The sequence below is a fragment of the Furipterus horrens genome, unplaced genomic scaffold (genome assembly GCF_987537825.1).
Source record: "Furipterus horrens unplaced genomic scaffold, mFurHor1.1.pri manual_scaffold_11, whole genome shotgun sequence".
Classification (NCBI taxonomy): Eukaryota; Metazoa; Chordata; class Mammalia; order Chiroptera; family Furipteridae; genus Furipterus; species Furipterus horrens.
Genome location: NW_028327181.1, coordinates 43,632,288 through 43,650,840, shown reverse-complemented (window position 1 = coordinate 43,650,840; position 18,553 = coordinate 43,632,288). Strand labels below are relative to the sequence as shown.

At 43.6% G+C, this 18,553-nt stretch overlaps 2 protein-coding genes across 3 annotated transcripts in view; one reads left to right on the top strand and one right to left on the bottom strand.

Annotated features, from left to right (window-relative positions):
• ADORA2B (adenosine A2b receptor) overlaps positions 1-1,905 on the top strand; it is a 34,261-nt gene extending 32,356 nt beyond the window's left edge. Inside the window, exon 2 of the mRNA XM_090292313.1 lies at positions 982-1,905. Coding sequence (XP_090148439.1) covers positions 982-1,645 — 664 coding nt within the window. The 3' untranslated portion in view covers positions 1,646-1,905. The remainder of the gene's footprint in view (positions 1-981) is intronic.
• A 542-nt stretch (positions 1,906-2,447) lies between these two features.
• ZSWIM7 (zinc finger SWIM-type containing 7) lies at positions 2,448-18,536 on the bottom strand. Of its 2 annotated transcripts, XM_090292314.1 has the most exons (7): positions 18,393-18,536; positions 15,898-15,919; positions 12,716-12,818; positions 6,022-6,126; positions 5,301-5,387; positions 4,393-4,512; positions 2,448-2,908 (listed from the first exon to the last, which is right to left on the bottom strand). In XM_090292314.1, exons 1-6 carry the CDS (start codon positions 18,481-18,483, stop codon positions 4,396-4,398), a joined length of 525 nt encoding a protein of 174 aa, XP_090148440.1. In that variant the 5' UTR covers positions 18,484-18,536; the 3' UTR covers positions 2,448-2,908; positions 4,393-4,395. The 2 variants fall into 2 exon arrangements, with proteins under 2 accessions (XP_090148440.1, XP_090148441.1); XM_090292315.1 differs by lacking the exon at positions 5,301-5,387.
• Between the last annotated feature and the right edge of the window lie 17 nt (positions 18,537-18,553).

The window sequence follows — 18,553 nt, the reverse complement described above, 5'->3', positions numbered from 1 at the left end:
CTGCAATTAAAGAAATTGTGAGGATGTAGATACAGCCTCGACAAGCAGAAAAAGATGTTAGGTGCTATGCATCCAAAACGAGTTGCTTATCCAAACATTTTTGCAAGTGTTGTGAAAAGTATTTTTATGCCTTGATCATAGCAATCTTGTTTGCAATGACTGTTACAAATGTTTTGCAAAGCCAACTACTGAAGATTCTGATTAACGTTAAAGACATTTTTTGGTTTATTTTTAAGCAATATCCATGTTTTTATTATTTGAAATTTTTTTGTTTTTATATTTCATTGTTTAATAATTTCTAGATTGTAACTGAAAATAAATTAAAAATCATGTATTTTATTATATAAATAAATGCAAATTTGTAGTTAAAAAAATTTTTATTTTCCATTTCAACACATACTAGTAATGAATGTTTATCTCTTGGATACACTCAACCTATGCCCCAATTTTTTGACCCTGACCTCTCCACAGAGTTAAAACTACAGTCACTGTCAATTCTGATCTGTTACTCTGCTTTTTAAAATACTCACATATATCCTTCTATCACACCATGCAATTTACTAACTTAAGTTTGTTGTTTATTATCTGTTGCCCTCTGGTAGAATGTAAGTAGGAAGAGTGTGTCCTGTTCACTGGTGTATCTCAGCTACCTAGAACAGTGCCTTATAGAAGACCTAGATTCAGAGGTCTGTATCTGGGTAATCAGAAAATACCCTTTAAGACTTCTACACTTGGTCTCCTTGACCATAATTTGTCACCAAACTGAAATGGGTTAGTAGTCTTACTGAGCTTGTTAGAGCAAACTACTCAGACCTGTTTGCATGTCATCTGCTTTGAGAGTAAAAGGCCATTGTGCCCTCTGAGGAGGAACCTTAGAGGCCGTGAGGAGTCAAGGCCATGGAACAGCAGCAGAGGAGGGATCCTGGACTTTGGTTGCAGAGTGCCGTAACTGACAATAACAGATGGTGTTCTTTTGAACAGATATAAAAGTTTGGTCACGGGGACCCGAGCGAGAGGAGTCATTGCTGTCCTCTGGGTGCTTGCCTTTGGCATTGGACTGACCCCTTTCCTGGGGTGGAACAGTAGAGACAGTGCCACCAACTGCACAGAGCCCTGGGATGGAGCCCTGAATGAAAGCTGCTGCCTTGTGAAGTGTCTTTTTGAGAATGTGGTCCCCATGAGCTACATGGTATATTTCAATTTCTTTGGGTGTGTCCTGCCCCCACTGCTCATAATGCTAGTGATCTACATCAAGATCTTCATGGTGGCCTGCAAGCAGCTTCAGCGCACTGAGCCGATGGACCACTCACGGACCATCCTTCAGCGGGAGATCCACGCTGCCAAGTCCCTGGCCATGATCGTTGGGATTTTTGCAGTGTGCTGGCTACCAGTGCATGCCATCAACTGTGTCTCTCTCTTTCAGCCAGCTCAGGCTAAGGAGAAGCCCAAGTGGGCCATGAACATGGCTATTCTCCTGTCACATGCCAACTCAGTTGTCAACCCCATTGTTTACGCCTATAGGAACCGAGACTTCCACTGTACTTTTCACAAAATCATCTCCAGGTATGTCCTCTGCCAGACAGATGTCTTCAAGAGCAGGAACGGACAGGTGGGGACACAGCCTGCTCTCAACATGGGCCTATGATCTAGGCTCGGTCCTCTTCAAGAAGGCACAAATTCACAGTAAACAAAGGGACAGGACATGACTGGCTGATTCTCATTGTGAAAGACAGTTATGCCGCACAGGCACATGGGTTGCCTCTTTTGAGCACTTCCCTGGAGTTACCACATGTCTAATTTGTACATGGTCTTTGTAGGTTCCAAGGGTTGACAAATATATATGGTTCTGTCTGGCTGCTCTTACTGTGTGGATGATATTGACAGCTTGAATGGATTGTAAAAGAATGGTTTTTTTTGTTTTCGTTTTTTAAGTCTGCCTCTTTCATGGTAGAAAATGAAACTATTTTACTTCGCAACACTGTGAACTATTATATTTTTTAAACTTAAGAGGCAATGGAAAAATAAAAATTGGACATAACTAAAAATATATAAAGTACTTATTTCTAGGAAGGAGACCAGGAAAATTATAATTTTTAATTAATAAACTACAATATCAATTTAGGGAAATGATACTCTCTTAAGTTCTTAAGTAGAACATCATCAGATAATTTCGGTAACATTTTTTTCCATGTACATCAAACTGCTCTAGAGAAAGAAACTAGAGAAATGGGATCCTCCTTCTACCAGATTCCATTTATCCCTCCTGGAGCTAATTATGGTTTTACGTCTCTCCCAAATTCAAGTTTTGCCAACTTGCTGGATCTCCAAGTGTGAAATTTTTACTAAGTAAAATTATACGATTGTGTGTGTATATTTGATGAAATAAAACTTAAAAAAAAAACAGCTTAGGGTGCTATACTGGCTTGTCCTACAGATCTGTATGTGCCTTCTTCTTTTAAAAAAAGGTATTTATTTATTTGTTTGTTTTCAGAGAGAGGCAAAGGGAGGGAGCAAGCGGGAGAGAAACATTGATGGGCTGCCTCTCATACGTCCCCAGCTGGGGACCTGGCCTGTAACACACAGGCATGTGCCCTGACTGGGCATCAAGCAGGTGACCTTTACGTTCACAGGCCAGAGGCTCAACCCACTGAGCCACAGCAGCCAGGGCTGTGTGTACCTTCTATTTTCTCTCCAGCCCCAACCGCAGAGAAGTCCGGATAGATTTTATCTGCCACACTGCACTGGAGCCAAGGGCTCTGCCAGCCACAGAGCACCGCACCACCGGTGGCCTTTTCTCACAGCATTCACTCACTAGCACCTCTTGTCTGGGGGCCCAGGGCTGGGGGTTTCCTGGGCTGTAAGTCATCTTTTCCATCTGTTCACGGCTTCCATTGCTTTTGCAACGTCCCTGCAAAGACAGTGCAGGTTTACGAGCACTTACAGAGACAACAAGTCCCCACCATTTGACGGCCCAGTTCTGGCTGTGGACGGAGAGCTTACCCTGTTAAAAAGTTCTTGTCCTGTGTCGAACTCTGTCTTATTTTCAGGTATTATAATGCCTCTGCACCCTCTTGGGGGGCCAGAGAAGTCCCATTTTCTCCCTTCCAATACTCCTTTTGGTACCTCTTCTGCCTTTCCTTTTTCAGATTGGAAATTCATAGTAACATCTTAAGTTTCCTTCAGGGCATGAGTTTTAGTCCCTTCCTTCACTTGGCTTGTTATAAAGCTCAGAAATGCATGTGGAGCAAAACCAGCACTTCCCTGGGTCTAGGTACTACTGTTCTAACAATACAGCCTCCGTAAGCTAGTTTGGCACCAACATCACGGATATCTGAAGCTCTGAAACCAGAACCCCAGCAAGTCTTTCTGTAGTTGCTGCTGTTTAGCCACAGCTCTACTCTGACCTGTTATTACTGCAGAATAATTTTCTGAATCCAAGGTAAAGCACTAACACTTGTTCATCTGTATTTCATCCTACTCAGTTTCTCTTCCCTTTCAACCTCTTAAAAATTACTTCTTCACTTACTTAGGAATCCAGTTGTGAATAAGACATGGTATTAGTTATTTTTTGAGTCTAAAATGCTTGATTCCATCTAAAAAAATTTTTATCCATGAGCCTAAGAGGCTGGTTCCGATTGTTCATGAGCAGACTGTACAGCACTTCAAAGCACACACGCCCTGGGTTCCAACCCACAGTGCCTTCTACACTCTGCAAAGAAAACAGTAACAAGAAGCTTCTACTGGATTGGCCAAAAAGTCCGTTTAGTTTTTTCCATAAAATAAAATACACATTTTTCATTTTCACCAATAACTATTGATTTGGATATTTTGATATGTTAGCAGCTATCTCTTGTGTGGTATAATGTTGATAGCTATCAAATCAAGACATTAATTGAGAACAATCAACGTCAACTGTCTGATGGTGGAGTATCGCCCAGCAAGAAATCTCCAGCATAAAACTTGGCAAACCACTTTTGTCACATTCAATCAGTCAGAGCACCTTCTCCGAACACTGCACAAGTCTTTCTCTGTGTTTCAGTTGCACTTTAACCTTTCTTGAAATAATAAAGCATAATGTGCTGAAAATGTTGCATGTCTTCTTCCATCTTCAATATTAAATGGCTACACAAAAATTCACCAATTTTGGTACTTTCTTTTTTTTTAAAGTATGCTGATATGACAGCTGTCACAATACAATCTAACCAAATTGTTTCAAATGAAGTTAAAGACAACTAAGCACTACTAGAGCCATCTTACAGAAAAAACCAAATGGACTTTTTGGCCAACCCAACAGAAGGTCTATTTCACCTCTCTTCCCTGTGAACCATAGTAGGTTAAACGCATTTCTTTTTGGGACTTCTATTTTAAAAGATAATGATGCTCAATCTGTACCTTTTATGCTTCTTGTTTCTTCTCCATCAATAATATGTCAGTCAACTGCTTGTCCGAGACGCTTAGCTGCTGGCAGGTCCCCATCACCTGACTGAGGTAAACCGCCAAGAGATGCTTGCACTGCAACAGAAAGCACAGACCTGCTGGGCACGGCAGGGCCAGGCTAGCCACGCCCGCTCACTGCCGCCACACTCAGCAGGAACGGAGTCGGGCACAGAGATTTTGGACTCACTAGATAAAGAAGAGACAAAAGTGCCCTTTCTAGAAGTGAGAGGGCACAAAGGAAGTTTTACTTGGTGTATTTTGGGAAGTAGGCTGGCAGAGGGCATATAAGACGGGCTCATTTTAGTCCTCAGTCCTGTTTCTTCCTCACCTTCAGAAAGCTGTAATGAGCAATGGTAACACTGCCTGAGGTACTGTGTGGTTGGGTGCTTCACACGGATGATCTCATTTGAACCTGGCAGCCACCCCACGAGAACAGTTCTTACCCTGTTTTAAGCAGGTGCTCGTTATCTACAGTCGGCATCCGGGGGATGAGGTGGGGGGGAAGGGAGGTGGCAGGACCCTCCCATACCCCAGCCTGTACACACTTCTGAGGAGATGATCTAAGCTGGACCTTGTAGGACACACGGCTTTAGATATTAAAGGGAGCCTCATTTAATCGTGTCATTTTACAGGTGAAATAAGCCTACGGCATATCAGCTATGAATGTGGCCTCTTGTACAACGGGGTATCCAACTGGCCACCCAGTTATCAAGATGTTCAATGAAGTCAAGAACATAAAAGAAATGGGAAGCATGAAATGGATGCTATAATTTTCTTTGGCGAGACTTAAAAATAGCTACCTGCTCCCAGGTGGGCAGCACTTTCTCCTCAGGAACAAGAATGGCACAAGTATGTCACCTCACCTGATGCTCTGGACCGCTGTGAAATTGGCAAAAGCTCAGTGTGCTCCGCCTCACGTGAAAGTCAATCATGGCTACTTGCCAGGCGGTCTAATAGGCAGTGGGGAGAAACACATCACGGCTGGAGTTGGGGCTTTGCAAAGCTGCCAACATCCAATTTAGTTCATACTTTTATTGGGCTGATTCCCCAGTGCCAACTTCTCAGTGCCAGTCCTTTCAGGACTGTATTGTCCTCCCCAATGCTTCGTCCATGACTATTTGTTTACTGATTTATTTATTCTTATTCTCACCCGAAAACATGCTTAGTGATCTTAGAGGGAGGGGAAGGGAGAGAGGAAGAGAGAGAGAGAAACATTGCTTAGCTGCCTTTTGTATGTGCCCCAAACAGGTACTGAACCTGTAATCCAGGCACGTGCCCTGATGGGGAACAGAAACCCTGACAGTTTGGTCTACGGAAGGGAGGATGCTCCAACTAAGTGAGCCACACCGGCCAGGGCTTGTCCGTGACCCTTGAAATAAAATAATTGGGTCAGTGTTACTTCTAAAATAACACAGCATTTTGGGAGGGTAAACCCAAAAGAGATGACTGAGGTCAAGGACAGTAAACACCTTTGTTTCAACACGAGGTAGAACTCCCATGTTGCACCACTCCTGAACCATGAGGTAAGGGCTCACGGTTCCTCTCCTAATCTGACCGCATGAAGAGCTTGCCGCGCACCCTCACCAGCAGGCTGTCGCTCTTCCGCAGCACGGAGAAGGCAAATGCAGGACACGAACAGTAATGACACGAGGCCAGACATGTGTATGTTTTACCGGAACTTCCAAGTACCTAGAAAGAAAAGGATCAAATTTCCAATGGGGGGGCTGGGAAACTGCTTCCTTCCCTTGAATTTATTTGTGAGTGTTTTTTGTCAAGTTCCCTTGAATGCATGTGATGACCCCAGAGTCCCTCTGCAGTCATACCGGGGAGAGCTGCAGCACTGCTTTACAAGAGAGGAAAACCAGCTTCCCCGTGTGCACCCTTCCCTGCGCTCAGCGCTGCGCCCTGAGGGCTCCATACAGTAAGTTGAAGAGTTTCAGGCTAGTTAGACCATCCACACACCATTTTATTGCTCTGCTTAGTGATTCAAAGCACGGACTCCACAGGTCGCTATAAAGAGGTGGGGGCGGGGGACGCCCCCCTTCCTCACCCACACTTCACTGTGGTGTTTCTTACGTCAGCTTTGGCATTTCTCAGAGCAAGTGTGCAGATTTCTAAAGTTCCCACTGCACACCCTAGGAAAGCATGAAAACAGGTAACGGGTAAGCAGGAAGACAGGTTTCCGAAGGAAATGCGAAGAGGCTCCTGAATGGCCTTTGAGAGCGGGGAGACTAAGAACTCGCAAAGGGATGGCTCAGCTGCTAGGACGGAGGCCTCAGAAAGAAGCAAGCCCAGATCTGCCTATTCATCTAGCAGGATGGAAGGAGCACGCAGGCACGCGAGGGGTTGGGGAGAAGCCCAGTCCTGAAACAAACACCCTTGCTGGCAATCAAGGGACCAAAAAAACCTGGGTAGGGAAAATAGGATGGATCTGTGACATACTTATTGGAGAAATAACCTAAGTCTCTCACAAAACAGCCCAAAATAGTACTGTTGAGCGCTTCATTCCTACAGTTAATTTCCAAACTTGAAGTGTAAAATTAGTATCCACGGGAAGTAGAAACATCCCGAGGGTTATTTTACACTGAACTGCCATTTAGCAATCTGCCACAGTGCTTTCCAGTACTGTAGGCTCAAGATGGCAATCTAAAATGAAAAGGGCAGGGCGTTTATTTTGAAAATATTATAATGCCAGTGTTACAGAAACAGGGGTGTCCAAAAACCCCAGTTTGCGGCTGGGGGATGGGGAGAAGGAAGCAGCTTTCGGATGCCTTCACAGGCCTGAGGCTGGCGGCTAGTGTCTTTGTTATGCAAATTGTTCGATGCATCCCAGGCCCAGGAAGATGGGAGGGTCTTGGACCAGGGGATGGTATGGAAAGAGCACACGGAGCCTGTGTGAGGTTCTGTGAATGGTCAGAACTGGGTGCCATGCTCTCTGCGTCACAGGACGCAGTCAGGCATTTAAAAATAAGCAGCAGACATTTTAAGGAGGTTGACCATGCGGATTTAACGAGGACTGACGATGCAGTTTTAAGGAAGTGCCGTACCTTGCTGCTTTGAAAAGGAAGGCTCTCCATGTGGATTACAAAGGACTAACCATGCAGTTTACAAGGAGGCTAAGAATCCACGCAGTTCTGGATTAAAAGCTGGTGGACACCATAACACAGATGAGGTCTCCCCAATCAGAATTGAGTGATTGGCAGCTACTGGTAAAGCTGAACTGTGTCTAGGAAGTAGGGAAACAGTATCTCTAACTTTTCTAAAACTAGCCTGGTTTGGTAGGGGGATGCAAGGATATGTGTTTATGGGTGTTTTAAAGAACATAAGACTTAACAACAGAAATCCGCAAATAATTAGATCTACATAACTTAAGTAAACAAATCTTTTTCTTTTCACTAAACTCTGGTATTGAGAGTTATAATTCTGGCAGCGGGCAATCGGGCCCCTAACTAAACAGCCCGTGGGTTCTGTTTCAATTGGAGAGCCCAGGGGTTCTGTAACACCAGCACTCCCAGAATTCTCTCCTCCACAAAAAGTAAAGCAACAGGTAAGGCTTCAACAGAAGAATAACGGCCCGTTCAAGCGTGCCTCTGCCCTTCCCTATGGCTTTCTGACCAACTTGACAGGACTTCTTGAGGGTTGCTACATTACCAGAAATGGCCAGTGACGGGTAAGAAGATGCCTACTATACCCATTAAAACTTTCAGCCTCAGTTACAAATTAGGTATCAAAAAAATCACATCTGACATACTTTCCATTCTCAAGGCACTGATGTTTTAAACATACCACCTGCACCACTAAGTATCAGTGAAGCAATTTTCTCAGTGTTTTGGAAAACTAAAGTAGACTGTTTTCCACTTAATCCTGGAAGAAAACTCATCAACATCCAGCAGTGACATGAATTCTTCTTGGGCCCATAGATGAAATTTTAGTTCTCTCTTGTTCTCTTCCCTGTAGATATAAAGTTAGGCAGGCATCAGCCCCTGGAATTCCACACTGATCTGACTGGTCCACTGGTTCCTTCTTATCGTGGGTCCCCAAACTATCAGAGTACTCTCTGGATTGTGTTGAATAAATAAATGTCTGGTGATGCAGAGATGGGGAAAAATTCTACAGTTTCCCTTGCTGGATCCTTTCAAAGGTTGGCTAAGACTAAAACTACAATGTTTAACTACCTGAGGCAGTAAATACCATAAAGAGATAGCAAATTATGAATCTGCTCCTTCCTTATCTAGCAGTGGACAACTAATGAACCTAATAATCAGGAAAAAAATCTGAGTTAGAAATGTTTAGAACTGGAAATTGACTTTAGGGACCATCTGATTTAGTTCCTTTACCCTTCAATAGAAAAATAACCTCTTATAGGAATTGCTCTCAGTTCTCCCACTGGAGTATTTCCCAAGGAAAGAAAGCTTTTTAAAACAGAAATATGCAGAAAAGAGGCTACTGAGACCCATGACTGGGCTCATATGAACGTCACTTGGAGGAGGTCTTCTGTGGTGGCAATGAGGTCCTAAGGAGGGCCACCCACCTTATTTGGACATCCACCCAAAGTGCATTTTAAAAAATCCTCACCCAAGGATGTTTACTGATTTTAGAGAGAGAGAGGAAGGGGGGGGCATTGACTGGTTGCCTCCCGCGCGTGCCCTGACTGGGGACTGATCGCACAGCCTTTTGGTGTACGGGATGCCGCTCCAATTAACTGAGCCACCTGGCCAGGGCTCAGCAGTTTCATGACTGCTCCAAGCCTCTTAGGCCCCATCACAGTAGCCGACTGTAGTCTTCATTGTTCCCCACATTCGGTGCCTCTCACTGAAAGAGGATTATACATTCCTGCCCTATTATATACAGGCTGATTATGAGACATGCTTGGCCAGGAAAACATGAGTAGCCAAGTAGAAACGTTAAAAATCGGTGCATACCATGTCTTCTTTTTCCTTTGCTATGAGATCCACAAATGTCTAGACAGGGGGGGGCTTCTCCACAAACGGGGGTCCCTGAGGAAAGATGTTTTAGAGCAGATCTGCAATTGACTCTTAATGGACAGGCAGCAGGAATGACATATAAAATTATTTTTGTAAACCTTTGAAATTTTGGGGTCATTGTTACCACAGCATAACTTAGCCTCTCCTGATTGATGCATCCCCTTTCTTAAGTGAACCAAAAAGAAAGTTGATAGAAAAGCAACTCAGGTGACAGCATAATGGTGACTTTAGCATAATTACCATTATAACCTGGAGAACAGTAAGGATGTTAGAAGGTTGACCTATGGAAAAATAACCATCAGGGTATCAAGGCAACGTCTGACTCAACTTTATCATCTTATAGAACCTTTGACTGAAGTCAGATTCTTACTATATTACAATACAATGAAACCATTACGGTTAATTTGAGGGTGTGTATGATTTCTACAGCCTCGTTTAATTCAAAGTCCAAGCTGAGAGCCATAATTCTAGGAAGTTCACATTTTTATGATGACTAAAGCAATGTAATGACAAAAACAAGTCATGGTAATCCTGGGAGGAACAAAGTGTCAACAATAACAAATACTTCAAACAAAATCTTTAAGATTTTGACTAATAACTAGATCACAGAACTAGAGGACAGTTGGAAGTCTACTTGGGCAGGTCAAATGTTATGCTGATACTGGAACTGAGACAAAACAAGCTGAAACTAAGACATGGGAAAAACTCAAAGGTCCTCATTTAGGGTATTTTAGCTATATAAAAAAATAAAAATAAAAACATAAGGAAATGAAAATACCAAGGCGCAGAGAGGCGTCAGGGAGCCAGGACTTCCCGAGGGGGCTCGCTTGCTCCCCACCCCATCTTGGTCAGGTGCCCGCCAGCCGGGGCCTGGGGACAAGAAGCTGACTAGCGGCCCCAGGCCCCGGCTCACGGCACTGGTGGAGGCCCCATCTTGGCCAAGCAGAGGGCCCTTCTGAAGAGCAAGGAGATGCTGCCACAGTCTTACAGGTGGCTCAAGGACGAGATCCAGTCCGTCGTGCACAACTCCTCAAGAGCACCAAGACTGCCAAGGTCCGAGCCAGCGAGTCCCTGATGAAGCTCGTGTCCGACCTCAAGCAGTTCCTCATTCTGAATGGCTTCCCGTTGGTGAACGAGGCCACTGACCGGCACAACCAGCAGCGGTGCGCCATGGGAACGCGACCAACTGGAAGCTCATCGCCCTGCAGGCGGGATCACTATCAACCTCTAGGAGCTGGAGGACTATTCCTCATCCAGGTACAAACGGCTGCCCCGGACCTGCAGATGTGCGCCTAGCCAGCAGGCATGGCCCAGCCCGACCTGGCGCCCCAAAGGTCCTATTTTTTCCAAATGCTATGCCCAGTTCCGAGCAGAGATCCCGGTCAGAGCACCTGATCCACAGATACTTCCCACCGTCTACCAGCCCTGGGTGCTGGGATGAAAATCACAGAACTTCTAGGGCTGGGAGGGCCAGAGCCAGGGTGCCTGTTGCCTCTTTTTGAACTGTCTGCTGTTTTTAGCTTTGTAATCAATATTTCATCAAACATCCCAGCCAAGGCTGGGCTAGCTCCTGTTGGCCCTCCAGGCTATGTCCCGGACACAAGTGCTTGCCCAGGGAGGCAATCCCATGTGGGCATCACCAAACCCCCAGTGTGTGTGTGTTGGGGGAGGGGGGGCTTGGGAAGCAGGAGGGAGAATCCCAAGCAGAGGGTGACCTTAGGTCACCCTAACAGCAAGCAGGGCAGAGGATGACCGAGGTCAGGAGACCTGACCTGAGCCTGCTGTTTAATGTGGGGAGGGGGCTTTGGGTGGACAGTACTGGTCAAGTGCGGACCAGGCCTCCTGTGCAGAGCCACCGTGGGCCTCGCCCTGAGGGTCCCTTCAGGGCTGGGGCTGGGGGGCTGTGAGTCACACAGAAGCCCAGCAGGCAGGGGTCTTTTCTAGTTCTGCACACACATTCTGGTTATTTTTCTGGTTAGAGAATGTTGACTAAAAATAGCACTGCCTTTTAAAGAAATAAAAAATGAAAATATCTCCTCAGGTACAAGCATTATTTTTTAGCTCTGATTATTAATCTATAAATTCTCCAGGAGAAAATTATAATATGCAGCCTCTTTTAAGTAAATACAATCCAAAAGTTTTAACTGCAGCATTCAACACTACTTACCCCATTTTCCTTAATGAAGAAATGCATGAAGGTTTCGCAAGGTCAGCTACCTTATGCTATAATGAGGAATGGCCAGTTAACTCACTCACTGAGCCAAGGCACCTATTTGCCCGAGCAGGCTTTGCTCAAGTCGTTCACTCACAAAGAATGAACTGACGGGGTCTCAGCTCTGAGAAGCTCAATGGCAATAAGCCAGAACCCAAACACTGAAGTATTTCACCCTTCCTGGTCTCCATCAAGGCCTGAATTACATTTCTAAGAGCTGACAGTTTCTTTTTAACCCCTTCCAAGCCAGACATAACATTTTGGAAAATATATTTTTATTTTCATTCACAATATTCCCTTCCCTCAACCCAGATGCATTTACCGCTTTTTCATATAGCTGGGCTGGGGGTTGCGGGGTTGGGCTGGAGTTTGGCTCACTGTTTACATAACAAGCAGTGTGGAAGAGCAGTTATAAATGCCAGGTGCCAACTGTGACTATTAGTTTACTTTCCTGCTTCTCAGTTTCCTGAAAAATACATCACTGGGCTTTGATGAGAATTAGCAAAAACACAGGAAAGTAATTCAGACCCTGATAAGAGGCTGTACTTTACAGCTCTGCCTGTGTTAAACTCCAGAGGGCAAAACTCAGGTCCAAGTAGACTGTCTACATTCAGCCCAGTCTGACCCTTAGTAAGTATCTGCTGAAACCAGTTTTAAAAGATCATGTCTGATTATGAATATGAGCAAGTGGAAGGACCTCAAAATGCATTTTGGCTTTTGCTTATAAGCAAGAGATAATGAACAAGGTGAAGATGTCAGCACAAATTTGGGGTGGGGGGCGGGTTGGGGAAGTACCTCTATTATCAAACAATGGGAAAGCAAAAGGAACTATCCTCCATTAGATCTGAGAAAAAAGCCCCTCCACATCATTGATGGTTCTTACACATTGCTACGACAAAAAGTTAATAGGCCATATCTACCTTATTTTAAGTATTAATATGCTAATTTTCCTAAGTTGGGTCAGATGCTTTTCAACAGTGTAGGAAATACTTAAGGCCGGTCACCAGCATCCATCAGGACTCTTGGAAACATCTTGTCCTAAGGGGTTTCTGTTGAGATAATCCTACCACTAGATTTCTACCTGGTAAACATGCCTCCCACTGGGCGACGAGAATAAAGTGATGGACTGTCGATCAACTAGGTCCAAGGCCTGGAGGGCTGATGAACCGAAGACAAACTTCAGCCTGGGAAAGAGAAAGGTTTCAGGTTAGACTGCCTGACTCTCTCAAAAATTCACCTCAGTAACTTGACCCAAAGGCTCACCAGCAGCATTTTTAAAAAATTTAATTCATTTTAGTTTCGAAAAAAATATAGCAAAATATAGCAAAAACCCATGTAATCAATCCCCAGAATAAATGTTATCATGTTATTTGCAAATAAAGAAGCCCTCTTTATGCCTCATTAGTGCTTCCTATTCTTCCCGCCCTTCCTTCATGCCTGAGACCACCACAAGCATTTGTTGGTTTCCTTCCTATTAATGTTTATATATTTTATTACATATAGTACATGTATATATGTATGTTTACACACATACAAACACGGTATTGTTTTATAAGTTTTAAAACAAAAGAATACAACATGCTTTTGAAAATGATGAATGCTTATATATTTAAAAAACTTGTGAATAATATTCCATTGTATATATAAAAGTAGTACGTATATACTACTATTATAATTTTAAGGCATTCTGATTGTTTCCACTTACAATATTACAATCAGCACTTAATTATCCCTGTGCCTGTCCCTTACTGCACATATGAAAATTTTCCCTGGTTTAAGTAAAAGCAAAATTGCTAGGTCTTAGGATATGTACATTTTTCCAATTTTAATAGGTGTTGACAATAGCTTTCCACAGTGGAAACAGCATTCCCACCAGCACTGTAAGAAGGTTCTATTTTCTCTACATCCTCACCAACATCAGTATTACACTCTTTCATGTTTGACCATCTGATGAGTGTTAAATTTGTACTTTGACTAGTAATAAAGGCCATTCAGCTGTTAATGATATATATAAGAAAAAAGTGGGATAATTTTTATGTTAAGAAAGGTTAGACACAAAATTGTATATTTAGAAGCTCTTGATCATATTAATTCTTTCTTTAAAAAATATTATGATTACCTCAAAATAAAACTTTTTAAAAAAAATAGAAGGTAATAAACCAAAATGTAACAGTGATCATCACTGGCTGGTATGACTGTTGATGCTTTTCATGTTTCCTTTATTTTCCATGAACATTTTATTTTTAAAAGCATGGATTATTTTTATAAACTGGAAAATAAAAGTTGGGTTAAATTAAAACTGAAAAGTTAAATGTTTTAAAGAACCCATATGTTGTCGTCGGCAGCCGTCCGTCTCGAGAGACGATGGTGTAGCTTCTTAAGAGTCTATCTGCACCGCCGAGAATGGCTGTGCAGTCCGACTCGGGAGTGACATGGTATCTGTCTCCTCCCGTGTTGAATCGACATCTTGCGATGACGCTGAAGCTACAGAGCCTGGGCAGGGTGATATGGAGGGTCTGCTGTTGCCCATGCAGCAGACCCCCCCCCTCTCTTCGCAGCTGAAAGGTCCAAGGGAAAGACGGAGTCAATACAGCTTGGCTTCAGGTGCGCCGCAGGAGTTGCCGGTGTTGACTACGTCAAACCGCCTTAGGGACTCCGGCTCCGGATTTTCTGTCGGGGTTTACTCCCTTAGCCTTTCCCCTGAAGAGGTATGCCGCAAGGCAGCGGAGGTTTTTTGGAGTCAGAGTTTTCCTTCTCTGATGTACCCTGACTGGAAGATCGAACCAGCGACACTTAGCTCGCAGGCCGACGCTCAATCCACTGAGCTAAACCAGCCAGGGCAAAAAGAACCCGTATGATATGACACAGAATAAGAAGACAGTACTACTAAAGCTTCAAAATTAAAATGTTCAATTCCTTCACTTTCCAGCAACTAGTGTCTTTATATAATCAACTAGTGGAATGGAAAGAGTTTTTCAATTTTTTACATTAAACATATGAGATTATTTATGGACAAAGAAAAAAACTGATAACTTTAACAGGGATAATCACAGTTAACTTTAAAAATGGATCTAATAAAAAATTTTCAACATGCCTTGTCTACCTTATAACACAGTTAACATCTTCTGAATGCTATATTTTTCTATATCACTTCAACAGTTACTAAGAATTCCACTGTAAAGATTAATTACTTTTATGTCTCCCAAACTCTATTTTTGGATAGTTTATTAAATCTAATCTGAATTAAGGCTGTTTTCATGTCTGTTTGTTCTTTTGTTACCACAGACAATATGGAAGAATGTGTTCACTGCAAAATCTTTTTCAACATCCATGATTACACATTCTTATGAGTGGAATTGTGGGTCACAGAATAAGCGTATTTTAAAGCTCCTATTGCCTGTTGCCAGGTTACCTTCCAATGTACACTCCTATTGCCTTGCTATCAGTTATCCTTTTCTCCATGTTCCAGCCAACATCTGGAACATTCTTACCAACATCTCTTCTGTGGCAGCCAGTTCTATAGATGGGAAGTTATCTCATTATTTTAATTTGCATTCTTTTATTATCTGCCCATTTTCTATGTTTTAAAAGTAATTTTTTCCTAATGTGTTATTAGAAAAAAAATCTGTTGATTATCTATGGATAATTCTGTGTGAGATCACATGGATTCGTCAAAACATAATCTTTGTAAGAAGAATTTAAAAATAGACAAAAGGTAAAAGCCCATCTCTAAATTCTACCTCCTTCATTTTCGCTATGGTAATCACTAGTATAGGTTGGTGTATATTCCTGTGGACTTTTAAATATAATTGTATAAATGCAATTAAATGTTATTTATTCCTAGGTAGCTTTCACATTTTTGTTGCTATTGAGAATGTAATTATATTTTTTAAACTTTATGTATGAAAGAAAACAATTTTTAACTTCTATATTAAAAAGTAACTTTATTCAAGTACTTATATCACCTATAATGATAACTGTCTTTAGTTGCAGTTAGGTATACTTCTAATTTCTTGTAACAGCTACACTTCTAGAACAATGTTAAACAAAAGTGGCATACAGGACAATGTGGGAATGCCTAGTACAATCAAATATGGTTTTGGCCATTCACCTGAAACAGGTTTTTAATAATGATGTCAAGAAAATATTGTTCCTAGTTTAGTAAGCATATTTTTAAAAATCAAGCATTGATGTGAAAAGGATTTGGCTTTTAAAACACATCAATGACTAAAAAGCCCCGCAGACAATAGGATATATACTTACGATAATAGATGCTCATCAGGAACTGTAAAACAGGGATGGAAAGAGAGTTTATCATATTAAACCAGTGACTGCAAACATAAAAATCTTAAAAAGAGCCCTGCCGGGGTTGCTCTGCTGGTTAGAGCGTCCTCCCGACACACCAAGGTAGTGGGTTTGATCTCTGGTCAGGGCACATGCAAGAAGCAACCAATGAATGTATAGATAGTGGAACAACAAATCTCTGTCTCTCTTCCCCTTCCTCTCTCTCTCTATAATGAATAAAAACTTAAAAAAAAAAATCTTAAAAAGACTATAACCAAAAGAACTTCCATGTAAAATGATGAACTGAGACTATGTATTGTACGCCTTCCCAATATTTCACTAAATAATAACAAGATTTTTTTTTTTAAAGCATAAACCCCCACCTTGGCTGGTGTGGCTCAGTGCACTGATCACCGGCCTGCAAACCAAGAAGGTGCTGGTTCGATTCCCAGTCAGGGCACATGCCTGAGTTGTGGGTCAGGTCCCTGGTTGGGGGCGTGTGACAGGCAACCACACATTGATGTTTCTCTCCCTCTTTCTCCCTCCCTTCCCCTCTCTAGAAATAAATAAATAAAATCTTCAAAAGAATCAAATAAAAAGCATAACCCCCCAAGGACAATGACAGAGAGAAACAACATCTAAGATATGTTTGAAAATAATTTACAAGACATGAGAAAAGCAAATCTTAAGCTAGCAATGATGAGACCGGAGCAACAATCTGATTTTCACTCCAGAATCCACTACCTCTCCCATTCCCCTCCAAAAACCCTCAGAAACTGGTGGCATCAGATAGCTCTGGAGGTGGGAGTGAATCGGGGGCCTAAAATAATTCTTTGAAAGTAAGTTTAAGAAGCTACAAGTTGGTAGGACAATGCTTTCAGAAGGCTGAAGAAATATTATTTCCAACATAACTCAGCATTTCACCAAACTATGAATTAAGTGTGAGGATAGAAAAAGAACTTTTCTCAGACATGTCAAGTCTCAAAAAGCACTTCTCACTTATTTTTCTTCAGGAAGTTACCACAGTGTGGGCTTCACAAGTTAAAGTAGCAAACTAAGAAAAAGAAAATTGTAGAAATACAAGGTTCAGCATGGGTGACGGGAGTTCCCGGATGAAAAGTGAAAGGAAAGCTCAAGAGACAGCGGGAGGGCAGCCCCTCGCCTCTGAGTCAGGAAGCTCTAGGAGACGTCCGCAGGAAATGACATGGATGAAGCCGCTCCTTCAGCTGAACGTGGAGTATAGATTTAGAATGCTGATGATGAGCAGGAGGGTGAATTAGGGGCAAATACAGAGAAAACGGAACAAGCTGATATACACAAGCACGGCAGTTATTACTGCAGGGAAAATGAAGTCACATAGGAAAGGAAAAGGGACCCCAGCTCCCTTCGTGGCTCAGCTGTGACTCGATTTTATATCGTCCTACAAATGTACCCAGAATCTTGCTCTAAAAAAGTCACCCCTGAAGGATGGGGGTCAGGAGAAGTGTATGACTATCTAGCACAGATTTTTAAATAACAGAAAACAGTGCTGCTGAAAATAAACGTGAGGAGGCGGTGGCCCCTCTGTCTGAGCGGTCAGTGCGGGGGTGGGGGGGTGGGGGCAGCCTGCCGGTTAGAGGATCCTCCCCAGGAGTCAAGCTTGCAGGTTGGATCCCTGTCAGGGCACAAGCAAGAATCAACCAAATGATGCATCAAAAAGTGAAACAGATTCATGTTTCTCTCTCCTCCCCTTCCCCTTTCTCTACAATCAATAAGTCATTAAAAAAAAAAAAAAACGGGTGCAGTGAATAATGGCAACCGAGGCCTATTTGGCTGTTAACTGTCCACTTGACACAGGGTGAGCAGCTCCCCTTAATCGATGCATCTGATTTAAGTACTGTGCCCTCCTAATGTTGCCGTGCGGGGAGCATGGTCACAGAGCAGGCTCTGCTGGCCGGCGGGGAGAGGTCCTCGCACAATATTCACATTTACTCCAGGCACTGCCTCTGCGTTTGGGATTAGCAGCCCTAAAATATTTATTTGCTAAAGAAAGTGTATGAGAGGCTTAAAGTTAACATACAATTCTGAGAAAAGTTAACCTTTCCCTAAGCCCCTGCAGGTTCCCGTCCCTTCCGCGCTCCCGACCCGGGACCTGCTCAGCAGCTCCGCCCCCGGCTCCCGCTGGGCCGCTCACTGCCCGGGGAGGGGCGCCCCCGGCCACCACGCTGTTCCCGGGCAGAGCTAGCTTTTTCTCCTCTTACCCCTGTCCTCACCCCTCTTCCTCCTTCCTTTCTTTCCTTTTTTTTTTTTTTACGAACAAAGGGGTTCGGAGACAGAACCACGGTGGTAAAAAGGACCCGCGGGCACGGGAGGGGAGCGCGGGTCTAGGCCCCGAAGGCGGCGCCCCGCGGGTCCGAAGACCGACACTTCCCACGTCCCGGCCGGGCGGGGCAAGCCCACCGCCCACCACACGGTCACACGCCTCCGGCCCGTACTTCGTGCGCTCTCCCGCACCGCCGCGGCCGTCTCGCTCAGGAGCTCTTCCACGACAGCCGGCAATGTGACCGCCGGTGAGGCGACAGCCATGGCTGTACCCAGCGGGAGCAACGCCACGACGGCTCTGCGGACTCCCAGCTCCCGTCGGGGGCGGAGCGCG

Coding starts and splice junctions, on each gene's coding strand:
- ZSWIM7 (XM_090292314.1), bottom strand. CDS start 18,483: ATGGCTGTCGCCTCACCGGCGGTCACATTGCCGGCTGTCGTGGAAGAG. Junction 12,819..15,897: donor CCTGATGAGCATCTATTATC/GTAAGTATATAT, acceptor TCTCTTTCCCAG/GCTGAAGTTTGTCTTCGGTT. Junction 4,513..5,300: donor ACAGCGGTCCAGAGCATCAG/GTGAGGTGACAT, acceptor TTTCTGTTGCAG/TGCAAGCATCTCTTGGCGGT.